Source organism: Balaenoptera acutorostrata, chromosome 1 (genome assembly GCF_949987535.1).
Source record: "Balaenoptera acutorostrata chromosome 1, mBalAcu1.1, whole genome shotgun sequence".
Lineage (NCBI taxonomy): Eukaryota > Metazoa > Chordata > Mammalia > Artiodactyla > Balaenopteridae > Balaenoptera > Balaenoptera acutorostrata.
In genome coordinates this window covers 110,502,424-110,520,555 of record NC_080064.1, presented here as the reverse complement: position 1 = coordinate 110,520,555, position 18,132 = coordinate 110,502,424, and the positions used below count along the sequence as shown (strand labels likewise).

Here is an 18,132-nt window from a genome sequence, read left to right as displayed (position 1 = left end):
TCAGAAATAATACAATAGGTTGGGATAGTTCATAACAAAAAGACCAATGCTGAGTCAATAGCATCATCCAGTGGAAAAGCATGTGAGACTTGGTTCCTCTGCATTGGTTCCTGTTTAGCTTTAATCCTTAACAAGTCATTTATCAATAATATGCTTTTGGCTGCAAGTACAGAAAATGCAAAAGTAGTTTAAATAATAAGGAAATTTATGATCTCGCATAAATAGCAAGACTAAAAGTGGGGAGTTCCAGAGTTGGTTAATTCAGAAACTCATTCACATGATAAAGGATCCAGATTCTTTCCATCTTCCCCTCTGCCATCTTCAGTGTATTATCTGGGTGATGTGGCTAACTCTTCTCATGGTGCCAAAATGGCTGCTGAGCTCCAGGCATCACTCACACATGTGGCCACCATACTGAGAAGCAGAAAATAGGAAGTGTGTATTTGTCAAAACAAAGAAACCCTTTTTAGAATCCTTGCATCCGCTTTCTCTCATGTCTCATAGGACAAAAGTGTATCACCTACTAATCCCCTATACCAATCATTGGCAAAGGAACTGAAATTACTGTGATTGACTCAAATGCATCAAGACTTACTCCTGGGGCTAAGAGTAGCCCCTTCCCTGTGTGCATAGCTTGCCTGTGAATACCAGAACAAAATTTGGGACTTGCCAAAAGAAAGAAGGGTGACAGGGAACGGGAACAGGGCAGAATAGATTTGGAGAAGCAGCCACTTGTATCTGATGCACTGAACTTCTCTTCAGCTTGGTTTCTCCAACTACAAACTAGGCATGATGATACCTACTTCATCTATATGTAGAGATACTTTTAGAAATAAGATTTTGCAGGACACTCTCATGAAAAGAGTTTAATTACAAAACAGTGAGGTTCCTAGAGTAGTCAAATTCATGCAGACAGAAAGAATGGTAGTTTCCAGGAGCTTAATGGGGGAGGAACTGGGGAGTTAGTGTTTAACGGGTATAGAGTTTCAGTCGGGGAAGGTGAAAAAGTTCTGGAGGCGGGTGGCGGTGACAGTCGCACAACAATGTGAATGTACTTAATACCACGGAAAGGTGCACTTAACAAGGGTAAAAATGGTAAGTTCTATGCTGTGTATATTCTATCACACACAAAAAATTAATAAAATAGTGAGGTTATTTAAGATATAGAGCAAAGAAATTGTGCTAAACTTGAAAAATGTACAATATAAATTCATGGTTCTAATAACCATAATGTTGAACTTTTACCTATTTTGATTTGTGGGTGGTAGTCATTTCCCAGCCTCAGCTATCACTTCTGTCCAGATCATGTGCCATTCTCTCCTCTTTCCTCATATTCATTGTTATTTTGACCGAGGCGCGGATCAAGAAATTCTGTCTCCGAAAAATGCCCTGCAAGGGAATCCCCTGCTTGGAATGGAATCAACGAGGATACCCATTTACTTTCCTCTTGAAGGTTACCTTCCCCTTCCTTCCTTTGTCTTCTGGTCCTTTTTCAATACAGCTGTCTCTCCCCACATCCATGCCCAGAGGCTTTGGGACAAGAAGGCAGAGAGGAAGACTCGGAGCCAGAGAGAAGCAAAAGCACAAAGCATCGGGGGGTGTTGGCAGCTCTCGCAAACTCTATTTACTGACAACACATATGTACTAATATTTACTGATCCCTCAGATGTCTGCAAATGAGGCAAAGCTGCTGTGTAGAGAAATGGCAGCTAGGTATCCAACCCAAACACCCATTCCTAGAGGACCAGGTCATTCCCGCTGCAGCTACCAAAGCCCCTGCCCCCAGGTCCAGAGCCCAGAGCTGAGCCATTCTATTACATAAACTTGAAAACAGAGGTCTTCTATTCATATTTATTTGGGGTTTTTTTTGTTTGTTTTTTTGGTTTTTGGCTGTGCCATGCGGCATGCGGGATCTTAGTTCCCCGACCAGGGATTGAACCCATGCCCCCTGCAGTGGAAGCACAGGGTCCTAAGCACTGGACCGCCAGGGAATTCCCATCATCTACTCATATTTAACCTATTCACTCTGGGCAGTCTTTTCCAAAACATATCATAGACTATAAAGACCTTCAACATGGAACACTCACCGATCCCTTAAATTCGTGTCCCAGAGCTTAGTCACACTATCAGAAGGTGTCTCCTTACACGTAATCGGCTGTAAATAAAATGGATTCTAGACAAACGGCCTCCATCAAGTTTTGAGTGATGTGTGCCCTCCAATGCAATTGAATGTTAGCAATCGGTTATATGTATTTAGCTCCTGATACTAGGCAAGTGCCCCAGGGCTCCCTTCAGGAATGATTGTCTCTTGTTCAGTGATCCTGGTCAGTCACCTTGCAAAACACCCTGCTGGTTACAGGAAAGAGAATCCATTTCCGTTCAGCCAGCATTGACTGAGTATGCACAGTGTGCCAGGCAATATAGGACTGAGGATACAGGGAGAAATCATCAGCCCCTGCCCTTTAGGAATTCTCAGGTCTGAGGGGAGAAGCAGACATGAAAACAAACAATTACTGTACAATGTGATAAGGTTTATACCAGCTGCTCTGGGAGCACAGATGAAGGATGATTAGCTGTCTCTCTGGATTCTCTGGGGAGTCAGGGAAGATTTCACCAGTATCATTGAGTGGGGTTTGGAAGAATGAGTACAAGCTTGCTGGAAAGATAAGGCAGGGAAAAGATTTCCAGGCAGAGGGAATAGCATATGCAAAGGCAGAGAGGTGAGGAAAGACAAGTCCTTCTGTTTTGGAAACAACTGGCAAGGTAGCAGAGGCTCAGAAATGAGGCTGGTTGAGTAAGGCAGTGGGCAGCTTAATCCCAACAATGACCCCTCCTTGGCCCTGGGAGAGGGGGACAAAAACAAAGCTCTAGCTCTATTGCTGGTGAATAAGCAATGTTATCTTCCAGTATAAAGCTCATGGCCTTATATATCCTGTTCTGTGGGTGTTCTAGGTATTTTGCAAGATTATAATCTAATGGGAACTGTCTTCTCAAGGAACAGAGTTCTTTTATATATTTGAAAGGCCCTTGGGCAGGCCATGTGGAATCTTTGGGCTGTTGTGATGATCTGAAATGTGATTATTGCTGAGTGGAACTCTGAAGAGGATAAGCCAAGGCAGAACCCAGCCCTCCTTTCCACCCTCCCTGAGCTTCCTCTCCATCCTTTCAGACCCTTCAGGTGCCAAGGCCGGTGCCCTTCATTCAGTAAACACATGATAATTTTGATTATTTTCATCCTCTCCTTAATTAATTAATTAATTAATTAATTAATTTAGTGTTGGTTTGGCTGAGCTTTCTGGAAACTTCCTGAACGAATTCTTTCTTAAGAGCTTATTAAACATGAGCAAAATGAGCTGAAATTTCTCAAGGAACTCTGAGAAATGCTGGTCTAACACACAAGCCTTCCAAATGAGTTTTAAACCTTTCAGTCTGCTAAAATGTTTACTGGTCTGTAAAATACTCCCAGCTCTTCTCAAAGCTCTGCCTCTGATGATGTGAGCCGTAGGCAACTTAAACTAGGACAGGGATAGGTTTTCAATTTTTCATAAAGTATTTATTTTTCTAGAATCCAATTTCTTTTTAGGCCTGGTCTTTCATCTTTCTGGTGCTAGACTTAATTTGCAAAACTGCTCCCTTGTCTCACTCCAATCTGGCTGGCTGCCCTTTGCTAAATAAGTGAGTTTGGGATTTACAACAGGAAAACCCCGGGGGCCTAGGCACGGTCAGAGGAGAGAGCCTGCTTGTCTTCCTGTGGGGCCCACGGTAGGCACCTGCCCAGGTGCTCAAGGCCCTGCTGCCCTCTTGTGGCAAGCACCTCTGCTTGGCAAACAAAGAAACTCCTCTTGTTTTCAGGTTCACTGGCTGACGAAATGTGCTCTGAAACATTGCTGTGCCCCCCTCCACCCCCCAGCGCCGGCATGTGGGATCTTAGTTCCCCAACCAAGGATCAAATCCGCACCCCCTGCATTGGAAGCACAGAGTCTTAACCACTGGACCGCCAGGGAAGTCCCAGGACCCATGTGATTTTAGAACTGGAAGGAACCTTGGCCGAACCCCCTTTTTTTGGTGGTGGTGGTTGTTTTTTGGTGGAGAAGGAGCCTGAGGATAAGAGAGATATGGTCATTTAGCTAAGGACACACCCTAGTTAGAGAAGTGAGCAGGAATGGAACACCACCCTCATGAGAAGACAGGAAAGCAAAAGGAAACTGCCAGTTGAAATTTAGGAAAACAGAGAATGCTAAAAAGTTGCAGACCAGGTGAGCCAGCTGAGCCGGGAGGATCTGGTGGGCTTCTCTCCATCCGTCATTGACCACTTCTCCCATTTTCTGCTTCCCAAGGAAAGCCACTTTGTAATTGCACACAGGTCTTGGATAAGGACCATCTCGCTGTCTTTTTTGAACACTTTCTTATGCCAAGGACACACCACTCCATTGTAGGAGATCAGGATTTTTGTCCAAGCTTCAACCTTTAGTTACTCATACCACACTCCCACTTTTGGGCCTCAGTTTTCTCCTCTGGAAAATGAGGGAGTTGGATTGGATGTTTTCTAAAGTTTGCTTTAGCACTGATAGTTTATGATTGTCTGTTTGCCTCTTGGCACACAAATATCTGGTTGTGTTATTAAGACTCGGAGTAACTTGAGGGCAGAGTCTTTTCCTCTTAATATCCCCAAAGCCCAACCCTATGCCACTGACATATTAGATGCTCAAAAAGATTTATTAACAAAATTAGCATATTCAGTGTCTGCTGACACTGCCAGACACATTACATGATATTTAGATATGGTTTTATATTGGCAATCGCCACACCTGTGAAGTTATAGAGCACACCATTAAGCACAGGTGAAACCATGCACCTCAGATTGGAACTTGAACCCACATGCTGGGACTCGAACCCGGCCAAAACCCTGACTGGGACTCAAACCCATGCGGCCGGGACTCGAACGCGGCCAAAACCCACAGTCTTCCAACTGAGATCACAGGACTTAATGAAGCTCAGGTTCTTGATGTCTCATTGCAGAAAGAATTCAGTGAGAGACAAAGCGATAGGTAAGAAGTGGACTTATTTAGAGAGAAACACACACTCCACAGACAGAGTGTGGGCCACCTCAGAAGGTGAGAAAGGCACCAGGGTATGGGTTTGTCAGTTTTTATCAGGGTGGGTAATTTCATAGGCTAATGAATGGGAGGAGTATTCCAGCTATTTCAGGAAGGGGTGGGGATTTCCAGGAATTGGGCCACCGCCCACTTTTTGATCCTTGTGGTCAGCCTTGGAACTGTCATGGTGCCTATGGGTGTGTAATTTAGCTTGCTGATGTGTTACAGTGAGCATATACTGAGGCTCAAGGTCTAGTGGAAGTCAACTTGTCTGCCATCTTGGGCCCATTTGGTTCAAATCAGTTTATGTCATGTCCTCGGGCTATGTCGTTCTTTCAAAGGCTGTGCCCTGCCCCCTTCCCTCCTGTTTCACAAGGACTCTGGGACAAGATTTTCTATGACCGACTCCTGGTTCCACACACCTGTGCATCCTTTCTCTGTGTCTCAATTTCCTCATCTGTAAAATGGGAATTAAATGGCAGTAAGCACTCAGTAAATGTTCTTATTAGGTAGACATTATTATCTTATTATTATCGAAGACCCAACACAGCTATAAATAAATAAATAAACACTTTAAAAAAAAAGAAAAAAAAAAGGCTAGAAATAAATACACCTAACTGCTAACCATGTTAGTGTTAAGGCAGGATTTATTTTTCTGTTGGTTTTTGTTACCTTTATTCTTCATTTTCCAAATTTTCTATAGTGTTCACTCTTCCCTCTCCAGCAGGGTTGTGTTCCCTCACTGCCTTCTGTTCATGCTGGGATCGTTCCTCTCTTTGTACGTTTGCTGGTGTTATTTCCTTCACCTGGAATGCCTTCCTCTTTTGTCCTATTAATCCATCAAATATTTATTGATAATTGATACAGGCGTATCATGCAGCTTGTGGAATGTAATGTACATGAAAACACTTTGTAAACTGCTTTACAGATGTTAGTTGTTATTGTTAGGAGGAAAAAAAAAAGATGAGGAAGATAAGGAAGAGAAAAAAAACTATTATTTGTACAATAATGTGCCAGGTGCTAGGGGAGGCCAGGATGGAAAAATATAGAAAAGGGTTGCAGTCCTCCAGAAGTTTAGAATCTTGTCAGGTGAGTAGAGGAAAAAAATACCGCCATGTGGAATAGAAATCGATAGAAATGAAATGAATAGAAATAGATAATGGAACATGTGAAATGCGAATGTGAGAGAGGCAGACAGTGATATAAGAAGAAACAGAGAAGGGTGGGGAGGATGTGGAGCTAGAACCAGGCCCTGAGGGATTGGAGCAGGTAGGTTCAAAGAGAAAGGACATAAAGAAAGCTTGCAATGGGAAAAAATGCGGCGTGGTGGGGGGCGATGATGAGCCCAGCTGAAGATCCTGCTGGAAAGTGGTAGGAGGTTAGGGGGAGGGGGAGATAAGTAGGGTGGGCCTTGCCACAGGTCTCTGCTGGAGTTTTTATAAAATTTTTTAAAATTATTTATTTATTTATTTATTTATGGCTGTGTTGGGTCTTCGTTTCTGTGCGAGGGCTTTCTCTAGTTGCGGCAAGCGGGGACCACTCTTCATCGCGGTGCGCGGGCCTCTCGCTATCGCGGCCTCTCCTGTTGCGGAGCACAGGCTCCAGACACGCAGGCTCAGTAGTTGTGGCTCACGGGCCTAGTTGCTCCGCGGCATGTGGGATCTTCCCAGACCAGGGCTCGAACCCATGTCCCCTGCATTGGCAGGCAGATTCTCAACCACTGCGCCACCAGGGAAGCCCTAGCCTTTTTTTTAGAAACATTTTTTTTTTCTTTTGCTAAGCTGTAATAAGTGTCCATAAAATTTTGTGTCCTACTTTTTTTCACTTAACATTCTAAGCACAGTTCCCTGATGTGACATAGTCTTCAAAAAGGCCATTTGTAGTGAATGCATAATATTCTAGAGTGGCTGCATCTGCATGTACTTATCTATTTCTCTTTTGTTGGACACGTTTCCCATTTTACACTATTATAAGAAGCACAGATCTCTTGTGCGGAGAGAAGAAATGGAACAAAACTGGGTCTTTGGTGAGACCTCAAATTATTCTATGAAGGCTCACCTGACCCTAAAGCATCTCTGGACTCTTTAGTCACCTGAGCCAGTCAGACTGATCCCTTATTGCTTAAGCCAATCGGAGCTGCATTTTCTCTGATTTGCAACCCACATTATCCCACCTAACAGAAGGGCTCCAAGGACAGGACTGAGCTTGTCTTGCTCACTGTCGTAAACCCACCTGAATCCTCAGTCCAAGGCACAGAGTAGGAGCCTAATAAACATGTGCAGAAAAAAGAATATGAACTCTTGTATGAACTATCCATTCTTATCCTGACCAGTGATCTAGAAGGATCTTAGTACTTTTATCAATATGAGCTTATCAACAAAAATGTTGCCTCTTCATCATATTTGCCACTAATAATTCCTCATTTTTTGGCCTTCTTTAGTTTTTCAATTTAGAAAGTTTACATTTTTATGAACTAAAATATTTTCCTTCATGACCTTTATTTTTATTTTTTATTGGGATATAACTGACATATACTTTCATGACCTTTAATACTAAAATTCTAAATGGATCTCCTCTCAGAGTTGATATTCATTTGTATTTTCTTCTAGTTTTTCTACAGTTAAGTTGTAGTATTTAATTTCTTTCATTTACCTAGAATTTATTCAGGTGTACTGTTTAAGGTTAGAATTCTTTTTTCTTTTTTTTCTAAATTCTTAACCAACTCTTCAAACGCCTTTTCCCCCATTGAGTTGCAATGCTTCTTTTATCCTTTTTTTAATGCTTATATAAAATTGAGTCTATTTCTGCCCAGCTATGTAATATTTCACTATCCGCCAAGGCCAATAATCCTCCAATTAAGCTCTGTCTTCAAAATTTTCTTTGCCATCTCCCCTGTTTATTTTCCAGATGAATTTTTAAAATAATTATATCCAATTCTAAAAGGACTCTTGGAATTTTCACTGTAAGTACACGAAGCCTAAAAATAAATTAAGGAAGAATTGACATCTTTACGTTTTTAAACTTTGCCATCCAGGAAAGTTTTTCTTCATTAAGTTTCCCATATTTTTCAACAAAATGTGGTCATTTTCTTCACATAGATCACTGACATTTCAAATAAAGTTTATTTCTAGGTATTTTGTATTTGTTATTTTAGATTGTTTTCTAACTGGGATATTACTGGCATATGTAGGGAAACTTGCTAACTTGTCAAGACAGTCCAACTGACACTCTAATTGTCTGTTTGTTTCTTAGCCATCTCCCTGCAGGTACCACCCACAAGTCTGAGTTCTGCCCTCTGGAGCTAGGTGGAGTGAAAATGCACCTCCTTCTACAGGACAGATTTTCATCTCTTGGAGACTGCTATCATGTTTCCGTCAGCCTTCTTTTGTCCTGGCTAAATAACCCCGCTGATAGGATGAAAATGTATCTGGGAGAAATTCAAATGACAGTGGTGAGGTGGGTGGATTTGGGGCAGGTTAGGCTAGAGGTGGGGTACCAGTGAGGACTGGCTTCTGTGGTAATCCAGGCTTAAAGAGATGGGCTAAGATGAGGCTGAGAACATGGGAAGGGGCAAGTCTGGGAGATATCTCAAAAGAGGAAACATTAGGACATATTGACAAACTAGATATAAGGAATAAAGAAATGCAAAGAGTCAAAGATGGCTCTAAATCACTGAAGAAAGTGATTCTCTCTACTAAGAGGAAGTATGAGAGTTGAAAAGGGAAGGTAGTTTCGAAGGAAGTCAATTTTGGTCCTCCTGACCCTAAGATTAAAATATATCCAAGGAGACAGATCTACAGACTAGTTGTGAGATAATAGAAAACCTATGTATTGGTCTGTGCCCTGGGTTCCTGGCACAGGGCTCCTGGCACAGGGTTCCTAACACCCTTGTCAATTCCTAAGTGATAAATGCACTAGGATCATCTTTTATTCTAATGAGGGGACTCCGGCAGGGCTCCTAGATGGGGGCTGGTCACCAGAAAGACCAAGCCATGATTAGAAGCTTGGAATTCTCAGCCCTGTCCCTCACTTATCCAGAGAGGGGAGAGGGGCTAGAAATGAAGTTCACGATTGATCATGCCTGCATGAGGAAGACTCCATAAAATCCCAACAGTATGGGGTTCGGAGAGCTTCCAGGTGGGTGAGCACATCCTTATACTGGGAGAGCGATGCACTCCGGCTTCACCGAGACTGAACCTCCTGTACTCGGGACCCTCCCAGGCCTCACCCTATGGATCTCTTCATCCGGCTGTTCATCTGCATCCTTTATTATATCCTTTAATAAACTGGTAAAGGTAAGTAGGTGTTTCCCGGAGTCCTGTGAGCCTCTCTAGCTAATTAATCGAACCCAAGGAGGGGGTCGTGGGAACCTCTGGTTTGCAGGCAAGTCAGACCAAAGTCCAGCTAGGGACCTGCTACTTGCAGTTGGCATCTGAGGTTGGGGAGGGACAGTCTCTTGCGACTGAGCCCTTAACCTTATCTCCAGGTAGATGGTGTCAGAATTGAGTTAAATTGTAGGACACCCAGCTGGTGTTGCAGAGAACTGCCTGTTACAGGGGGAAAAAAACCCCACATACTTGGTGACCAGAAGTGAAGTGTTCTGTGTATGTAGTAAAGGAGACATACAGGTGAAAAACTGAGTTTTTCCTAAACATCAGTGTTTTTCCAATTTTCCCCCACAGTCATATGTTTTACATAGCAGGCCAGTTCAAACACAAACACATAGAAATAGATATAAAACAGATATAAGTGTCCTCAAACTCCTGCAGACATATGCGAGTTTGGCCTAGAATGACCCCCCTGAATTGACAGATTAAGTCAAGAGGACAAATTACTTCCTTCCCCTCAGCTTGTGAGATCCTGTGGTCTAAGACTTGGCGACCAATACCTGGTCAGGAAATTAATTATCCTACCACCATCTACCCTCAATCCCATGTCCCAGAGGGCTCCAGAGGAAGAGAGATTCCAGAAGAAAGGCCACACACATTTTAGAGTTCAAATAGGTCTCACTGCCAACCCACAGAGCACACAGAGTTAGAAATTTCTCACCTTTTAAAAACACATCTCCTTTAGCCTCAGGCTAGATAAGGATTTTCCTTGGAGAAAGAGGGGCTAGAGAATATTTAGGTCTCCAACTTTGAGTTTCAAGGCCATGGGGCTTAGAACTGGGACAGGGAAGATAGGAAACACTTTCTCCTTGCGAAGTGAGAGTCCTAAATCGAAGCATGGAAAAGAGGCCAAGGGCCCTAGGCTAACATCTGCTGTTGGGTCAGAGCCTGAACAAACTCAGGCCCGAGCTCCGCAACGCTTGGCAATGAGGAATGAGGGAGCCCACGGGATTAGCAGAGGCCCCACAAAAAACAGCAACACACATTGAAGAGCTGATTAAAGACAGAAATTTGCTTTTCTACCCCCAAGGGATATTACCCTCCTCAGTCAAATTAAGTTTCTTTAAGCCATATCATGTCAAAGCATCTTTACAGAGTACATCTTGGAAGGTTTCATAATACAAAATTTTTTTAAATAGAGTTGAAAATAAGCCAATCAAATTTTGGCTTTAGATACTTAGTTTTAAAAAAGAGGAAGTGAGAGAGTAGCACTGACATATATACACTACCAAATGTAAAATAGATAGCTAGTGGGAAGCTGCTACATAGCACAGGTAGATCAGCTCGGTGCTTTGTGACCACCTAGAGGGGTAGGATAGGGAGGGTGGGAGGGAGGCTCAGAGGGAGGGGATAGGGAGATATATGTATACATATAGCTGATTCGCTTTGTTGTACAGCAGAAACTAACACAACATTGTAAAGCAATTATACTCCAATAAAGATTTTTTTTTAAAGTAAAAAATAAAATAAAATAAAAAACTGAAGAAAAAAAAAAACAAAAGAGGTCCAATGTACCATTTGGTTGAAATACCATGTCCCTGTCAGGCTTTTTTCTACTCAGGGAGGGGACAAATGAAGAGGTGGGAGGACAGGGGCAAGGAGTGCTCCTGCAAGCTTTTCCTACGTTGGGGTGATGCTCCGGGTTTACAGCAACCTGCTGATGACGGCTGCGTGTCCGGGCAGCTCTCAATACCCAGCTCAAATAAACAGGCTGTCATGGCAAAGGTCCCAGGGAGTCAGACTCAATCTTCCCTCTACAACATATTCAAGGAGCACAGAGGAGTTGGCTTACACATGACATAACGCAGGCAATAAACAGGCCGCTGAAGTCAGGAGCAGCTTCTTACCACGCCCTTTCTCAGGCCCTGGGCCCTGCTTCTGTTCTCCTCCAGTCCCCGTTCTCCATCTCTAATGGAAAAGTTGCCAGGATATAAACTACCTTTCCCTCAGCTACTTTTTCTTCTCATAGACCCTTCTTAGCCCCTGTTCCTTTCAGCAGTGGTACAACTAAACTCGGGGAAATATACACCAGGGGCACTTTTTGGTCCCAGAGATCTCTTAGAGCTCTTGTTTTTTTTTTTTTGTTTTTTTTTTGCCCATGCCACGTGGCTTGTGGGCTCTTAGTTCCCTGACCAGGGATTGAACCCGGGCCCGAGGCAGTGAAAGCAGAGAGTCCTAACCACTGGACCGCCAGGGAAATGCCGTTAGAGCTCTAGTTCTAATCTCCAGAACGTTTCCAGACCACCTCATTATCTCCAAATCGAAGCTCTGCTCATCCCACCATGTCCTTGAGACCCAGCCCAGAGCCCCCCCTCTCCTGTGCGGCGGCTCACTCGCTCCTGTCTCCTTCCAGCCACGCAAGTCGCCTTGGCACCTCAGGCAACCGCACCCTGCTTCCACCCTCTTAATATTCGGAGAACAAGCACAGTCTAGATACACCCAGGCCAAGCAAGACTTCCAGAGAAGGAAGAGAACCCAGGCTGTCAGAAGACAAACCCAGGTCTGGAATGGAAGGTTTCCAGTGCATCCTGAAGCCTGGATGTGAATTAGCTGAGAAGCATTACCTGAGATGTGAATTAGCTGAAGCCTGGATGTGAATTAGCTGGGAAGAAAAGTCACAAGAGAAAAATTTACATTCTTTTGATTGAAGGAGAAAGGGGACTAGAGAGGAAATGCGGTCAGGGATGACGGGGGTTCCATTTCTAGTTTCTTTGGTCCAGGGAAGATTCGTGTAAATTTAACTATGTCCCCCATTGGGTCCTGCAGTCAACTACATTTTTTGGCAGAAGGAAAAAGATGATCAGTGGATTAATTGAATGATGCCTAGAGATAGCCCAAAACTAAAGCCTCAAACAGCTGCAGTCAGCATTTCCAGAGTACTTTTCATTTCTGCGAAGCACATGGAGTTAGTCATCTCCCTCCAGTGCTGATTGGTAAATCTCTAAGTAATCACAGGACCTCTGTCTATGAGCAGATCTTTTCCAACTGAGGAAGACACGCAGTGGCCAACCTTAGGGATCCCACAAGGCCACCACCCCAGACAGGGTCAGAGCTCAAGTTAGGGGCTACCTCCTGCCATGGGGACTCAGACCATGGAGGTGAGCTGTTTAACAGAGACATGCTAACTCCTCTGAATGCCACAAAGTCCCCATATCATCGTGTTGGGGATGTCTCCATACCTCCCAGATGTGGATAGCAGGGTGCCCATCTGCAAGAGGCACTAAAATTATGCTCTTTCTTCCTCCCCGAAAAGTGGAAAGAAACCAGGCCAGGAGCTCGAAAAGACACATGAACATAATTTATTAAATTCACCACACAAAGAACATGCCACAGGAAAGAATATCAGAACTGGAAGGGCCCATGGAGATTATCTGGTCCAACCCCCTCGTTTCACAAATGGGAATGGCGTGAAGAACACCAGAACACCAGAACACGATGGACAAAGCCAGCATGGGAGCTCAGCCCTGATGCACAGAAACCGCAGACTTAAGGCTTCTGGTTTTGAGCCAAGTAGAACCTAAAGACTTAATGTTTATTCTTCATTTTTCTGTGTCCTACGGTACCACATTCTGATGCTTATCTCCTCCTTAAGGCTGCAGGAAGAGCCCTAAAGAAACTCGATGAGTGGCAGGTTCACGCAGAGCCAGGATAACAAACTGACTGTGGAGCAGAGGGGTACAGAGGGGTTAAGGGAAGAATTCAATCCCTCCTGATTGCTCTCTTCCCCCAAACAACAGACACTCAGACCCCGATGCTTCAGGGAGAATATATCAATACTTGCCTTCCTGAGGTTTGGAGGAGGAAGGGAAAAGCAGCAGGAAAGAGAGAAAAAGACTATGACATCATTCTGAAATCGACAAGTCCACTGGGAACACTCTTTTCCCTCTGTCGAGCAAATCCAAACACTGCAAGAGAAGGCTGTAGAACTCTGAACTCTGGTATTTAATCAGTTGTGAGATGTAAGCGAAAACACCAATAACTTAGCAAAATAAATACCACGAGAGTTTCTTCACTGAGATGGATGTAACCCAGTGAAAACAGTTTTTAGGCGCTGAGTCGAGAAGAATGAGGTGTATCTTGCACTGCAACTTAGGGGGAAACCCTAAGAGATTCTGGGAGTCTTCACAGCAGACAGAAGTCGCCCGTAACTGTCCGTGGCCTCACAGAACCTTTCTGCTAAGAGCTACTCCCTGAAGGACATTCCCCCTCCCCAAAAGACAAGGCCTGTCCAGTCAAAGTTGAGGTTCACAGGCCCTGACAGGTAGCCCCATTGTCTGTCTGCAGGAGGCCCGGGTCAGCATTGGGTGAGGGTGGAGCAATTAGAAAAACAAACAGTTTGTTGCTAAGAACTGAGCTGTGTTTAAGGAAGGAACTTCATGCCCCCGGGACACTCTCCAATCACTGCTGACGTCTGTGCCTCCAGCCTCTAGGGCTGAGGCAGATCTTGTCACCTCTCCCGATCTGCGGAGGGCCTGGCTTCTGGGGCAGAATAACCGGCCCGGGCTACAAACTCCAGCCTACAACAGAAGGGAGGCTCTGCTACAGAGAAAAATAGTAACTATGGGAATAAGGCTACTGCCCTGGCTCCTGCGGGCAGGATATCGCCGGCCTCCAGAGGCTGCAGTGTCCAGAGGGGGAGCTCATCCCCCGTCCGCCCAGCGTAGAGGATGGGCGTTCGGAACCATGAAGGGAGCAGTCGGGAAGTCAAAGTCAGGGCCGGCAGCCTCCAGGGGTGGTGGGCTCCTCCTCAGGCCAGAGGCACCAGCAACAGCAGCATCTTGTCTCCTGCAGCTCATGTTTCCACCACTCGGATGAGAGGCATGGGCTTTAGGCTGGGGGGCTTGGCGATCCTAACGCTGAAAAGAGAGTCGGAAGCGCTGAGTGCCCTGTTGTTGCCCACCCTTCACAGAGCCGCCCCTCCAGTTTGCCTCTGGATTCTACCCTGCAGGGCCCGTTGATCTCTTGGTTCTAATGCCTTGAAATAGTAATTGTCAGTGCTAAGAGATTAGGGGACTGGTACTTTTGTCCGGTGGCAGGGGTGGGGAAAAGAGAAGGCGCAGCTGAACACCTTAGGAGTGGGTATGGCTGTGATTCTTGATTTTTTTTCAGTCTTGGACCTTTTTGCGAATCTCTTGGAAACAAAAGGCCCTCTCCCTGGAAATATGCCCTTACTACACATTCACAATTTTTGCATACAACTTCAGGGGGTTCAGACGCCTCTAGCATTGTTCATGGGCCTCTTTGGGGTTCTGGTATCAGGCTCTACTCTAACCTGGTTAGAAAGTGGTTCAGGTGGAGAATGGGTCAGATTCGAGACTGAGAGAATGAAGCTGGATTTAGAAGAGCCTCATCCTGGCCTTGGCACTAAAAGTCTCCTTCCCAAGGCTCTGTCCCTCTTTCCTTCACTTCCTACCTGGGGCCCACTCCAGGCATGCCCACTCACCTGCCCAGGTTCTCAGTCTTGGTCCGGTTCTGGGTGCTGAAGTTGCCATGACTGATTTGTTTCTCTATCAGGTGTTCCATCCGGTCGTGCATCTCTAAATTCTGTAACACAAGTTATGAGATTAGAATTGGGCTTCCTCTGGTTTGCCACGTGCCACATTTAACCAGCTCATTCTGGTCTCCACCTCTGTGCGCTGCTGTCACCCCCACCTCTACCGTGTGTGCCACCAGGATGCCCTCTCCCTCCAGTACTTGCCCCAGCCTCCTTCCCTGAAGGCGTGTTCTCTCAATAACTGTGCAGCACTGATCATCTCCTGTAAATCCTCTCTATACATTTCCTGCATATAATTTCCTATAGTTTGCTGAGATATTTACTTATGTTTGTCCATATGCTTTTCTATAAAGTATTCTTAGGTATTTTTAAAATGTATTTTATCTATAAATCTAGACTGCAATCTCCCTGAAGATAAACAACCCTGTCTCCCATTTCTTTTTATCTCCCCCACTAGCTGGGACCCTCACACAATGGCTGCAAAGCAATCTCAGGTAGTTAGTCAATGGACAGGAAGGGCCCTGAGGTATGGTAGAAATCCGACCAACAACTCATTAGCTAATCGAGCCCATCGCCTTAGCCAAAGAGAAGACTCCACCTGTAGAATGCATCCTCCTTCAAAGCTCAGCTCCACTGTCAGCTCCTCTGCCAAGCCCATATAGTCAGAATGAAGGGCCGGCCTCCATGCTGCTATGTGGCACAGGGCTTGCACCATGAGGATATATCCTTTTAGAGTGGGGACAGGTCTTACCATTGTTTGCAACTCCCTGAAGAGTCTTAGAAAATGTTCACTCAGCGGAACTGAAGATCATCCAACCACCCCAGCTACTCACTTCCAAGCAGCAGCTAGACAGGATCGAGACCCCCTCCAGAATCTCTCCCTCCCTATGTCCAGTTTTTTTCTTCAAGAGTCTGCTCCCTTCCCAGGGCTGCCCAGAACACACACCTCGGCTTCCAGGTAGGCAATTTTCTCCTTGAGCTCCTGGATGGCAGTGTCCTTTGACTGTATCACAGCTTTTGAATTCTGGAGCTGCAAAGACGTGGCAGACACTGGAGCTTGTTCTGAAATGACTCATTACATACTCATCGCATTTCGCCCCGCTGCCGGGGGAGCCAGCAAAGACAAAGGGCAGAGTTTTGTACCTCTCTCGTGACTGGCTTAGCTTTTCTATAAAAGCCTTGTTTCAGTCACTGTTAAACTCTTGATTATCCCAGGTGTGAGGGCAGGGGTTTGAGGGGAATACCACCCTGATAATCCAAAATAATGGACGATTCAAAACCCATTCCATTTGACTTTGGGAAATACAAATTATGTATTGGTTCAAGAGATATTTATTGAGTGCTTACCATATGACAGGCCCTGTTCTAGAGAATGGGAAACAGCAGTGCACAAGACAGAAAAATCCTAGCCCTCATGGAGCTGACATGCAGCAACTATGCCCTCCCAATTAGGGTATCTTAAATTCTCAAAACGATTCTACAAAATAGCATATTCTGAGTGTGCTACCCTAGCTCAGGCAAGGACAGGCAGAAAATGTGCATGAGGTGCAAAGGTTGAAAATCTACACACAGATAAGTGAGTTTATTGGGACTTAATTACTCATTTACCAGCACTCTTCAAAGTGTGGGAGAGAATAACCTTTTCCTTCTTTTCCCATGGGAACGCATAAGGCAAATAACCAAAAAAGTAGGGGGAAGATGGGAGAAAAGCAAATCCCAATCACCCTAACCTAGTAATCGGTTGCCATAAATGTTTTATGGGACACTTAATGAATATAAGCCAAGATACCCAAGAGAATAAATCAATAAAGGTGTAGACTTGATAGGAAAACAGGGCTAGACAATGTGGAAACTTCCAGAGGGGTAACCCAGAGCAGGGTAAGATCTAACCCTGCTTACCTGCTCTATCATTTGCCGGACTTTCCGCTGCTGGCTCTTAAGCATGTCATCCAAGTGGTGGATCTTCTCCCGCAACCCAGCCACTTCCTTTTCCAGGTTAGCAGCTCTGGGGATTAAGACCAGAAGGCTGAGGCAAGGGGAAAAGATGCTCTCTCCACCCAGTCACAGTAAGGGCCTTGGGCTCAGGGGGTTTCGATCAGGCATGATTCCCTCTGCCTGATTCCCCAGTGGTCTGCTGTAAGGAGGAGGTGGTGGGACACCTTAGAACAACACATCAGAAGCATCACTAGAGATCATCTAGTCCAAATAAGGGAACTGAGGCTCGGAAAGGTTAGAAAGGATAAGTCATTCTGGATAGTTCTACGGATAAAACTAAGGCCAATAGGTAGACGTTTCAAGGAAGGAGTTCTTATATTAACACGGGAAAGACTTTTTCAGTATTAAAGTTGTCAGAAAGTGGACTGCCTCGTGTGTAATGAACTCCTCCTTCCTGGAAAGATTCAAGTACAAGCTGGGATTATGATACCCTAGACCATCAAGCTTTGGCAGGGATTTTATATCAAGAGGGAGATGAGATTTGAGGACCCTTAAAGCCTCGTCACACAAGTCTGTTTCTAAGTCTCCTGATTCCTGCAGACACTGCTGTTTCCTTTGCCTCTTCTAAGCAAACTGGGCCAAGATCTCCAAAGGTCAGGCAGCTGGGGAGAGTGTCCAGGAGTTCAGAGCGCTGAAGAATTGCTGGTACCCATTACTCTCTGGGTCTGCCTGAGGAAACAGACAAGCGCCCACTGCTAGAAGATGGGCAGTGCTTGGTGTGGGGGACAGTGCAATCTGAGCCTCCAAACTCATCCTTCCTAAGCTTCAAACATTCTAAGTTGTCACCCTCAGCTCTCCAGTGCCCTATTACTCAGTCTCCTTTTATTTAGAAAATCAGCATTTATGATGCATAGCTGTCACTTGCCATCCCCAAGTCTCGGTTTTGGATTATCTGGTCTTTTGTGTTTCTCCTGCTCCTTCCACTCAGTCTCCTGCCCATGAGCATCTCCACCATTGAGGAGGGAGTGCTGAGTAATTTAAAGCAATTCTGGGGCTTCCCTGGTGGCGCAGTGGTTAAGAATCCACCTGCCAATGCAGGGGACACGGGTTCGAGCCCTGGTCCGGGACGATCCCACATGCCATGGAGCAACTAAGCCTGTGCGCCACAACTACTGAGCCCGTGCGCCACAACTACTGAGCCTGCGCTCTAGAGCCCGTA

At 45.1% G+C, this 18,132-nt stretch overlaps 1 protein-coding gene across 5 annotated transcripts in view; it reads right to left on the bottom strand.

The window, feature by feature from the left end:
• Positions 1–12,760: 12,760 nt before the first annotated feature.
• Positions 12,761–18,132, bottom strand: part of TUFT1 (tuftelin 1) — a 44,843-nt gene continuing 39,471 nt past the window's right edge. For all 5 annotated transcript variants that reach the window (XM_007178061.3, XM_007178062.3, XM_007178060.3 and 2 more), the window contains 4 exons: positions 16,878–16,983; positions 15,925–16,008; positions 14,928–15,028; positions 12,761–14,340 (listed from right to left, as the gene is read on the bottom strand). In XM_007178061.3, coding sequence (XP_007178123.1) covers positions 14,277–14,340; positions 14,928–15,028; positions 15,925–16,008; positions 16,878–16,983 — 355 coding nt within the window. In that variant the 3' untranslated portion in view covers positions 12,761–14,276. The remainder of the gene's footprint in view (positions 14,341–14,927; positions 15,029–15,924; positions 16,009–16,877; positions 16,984–18,132) is intronic.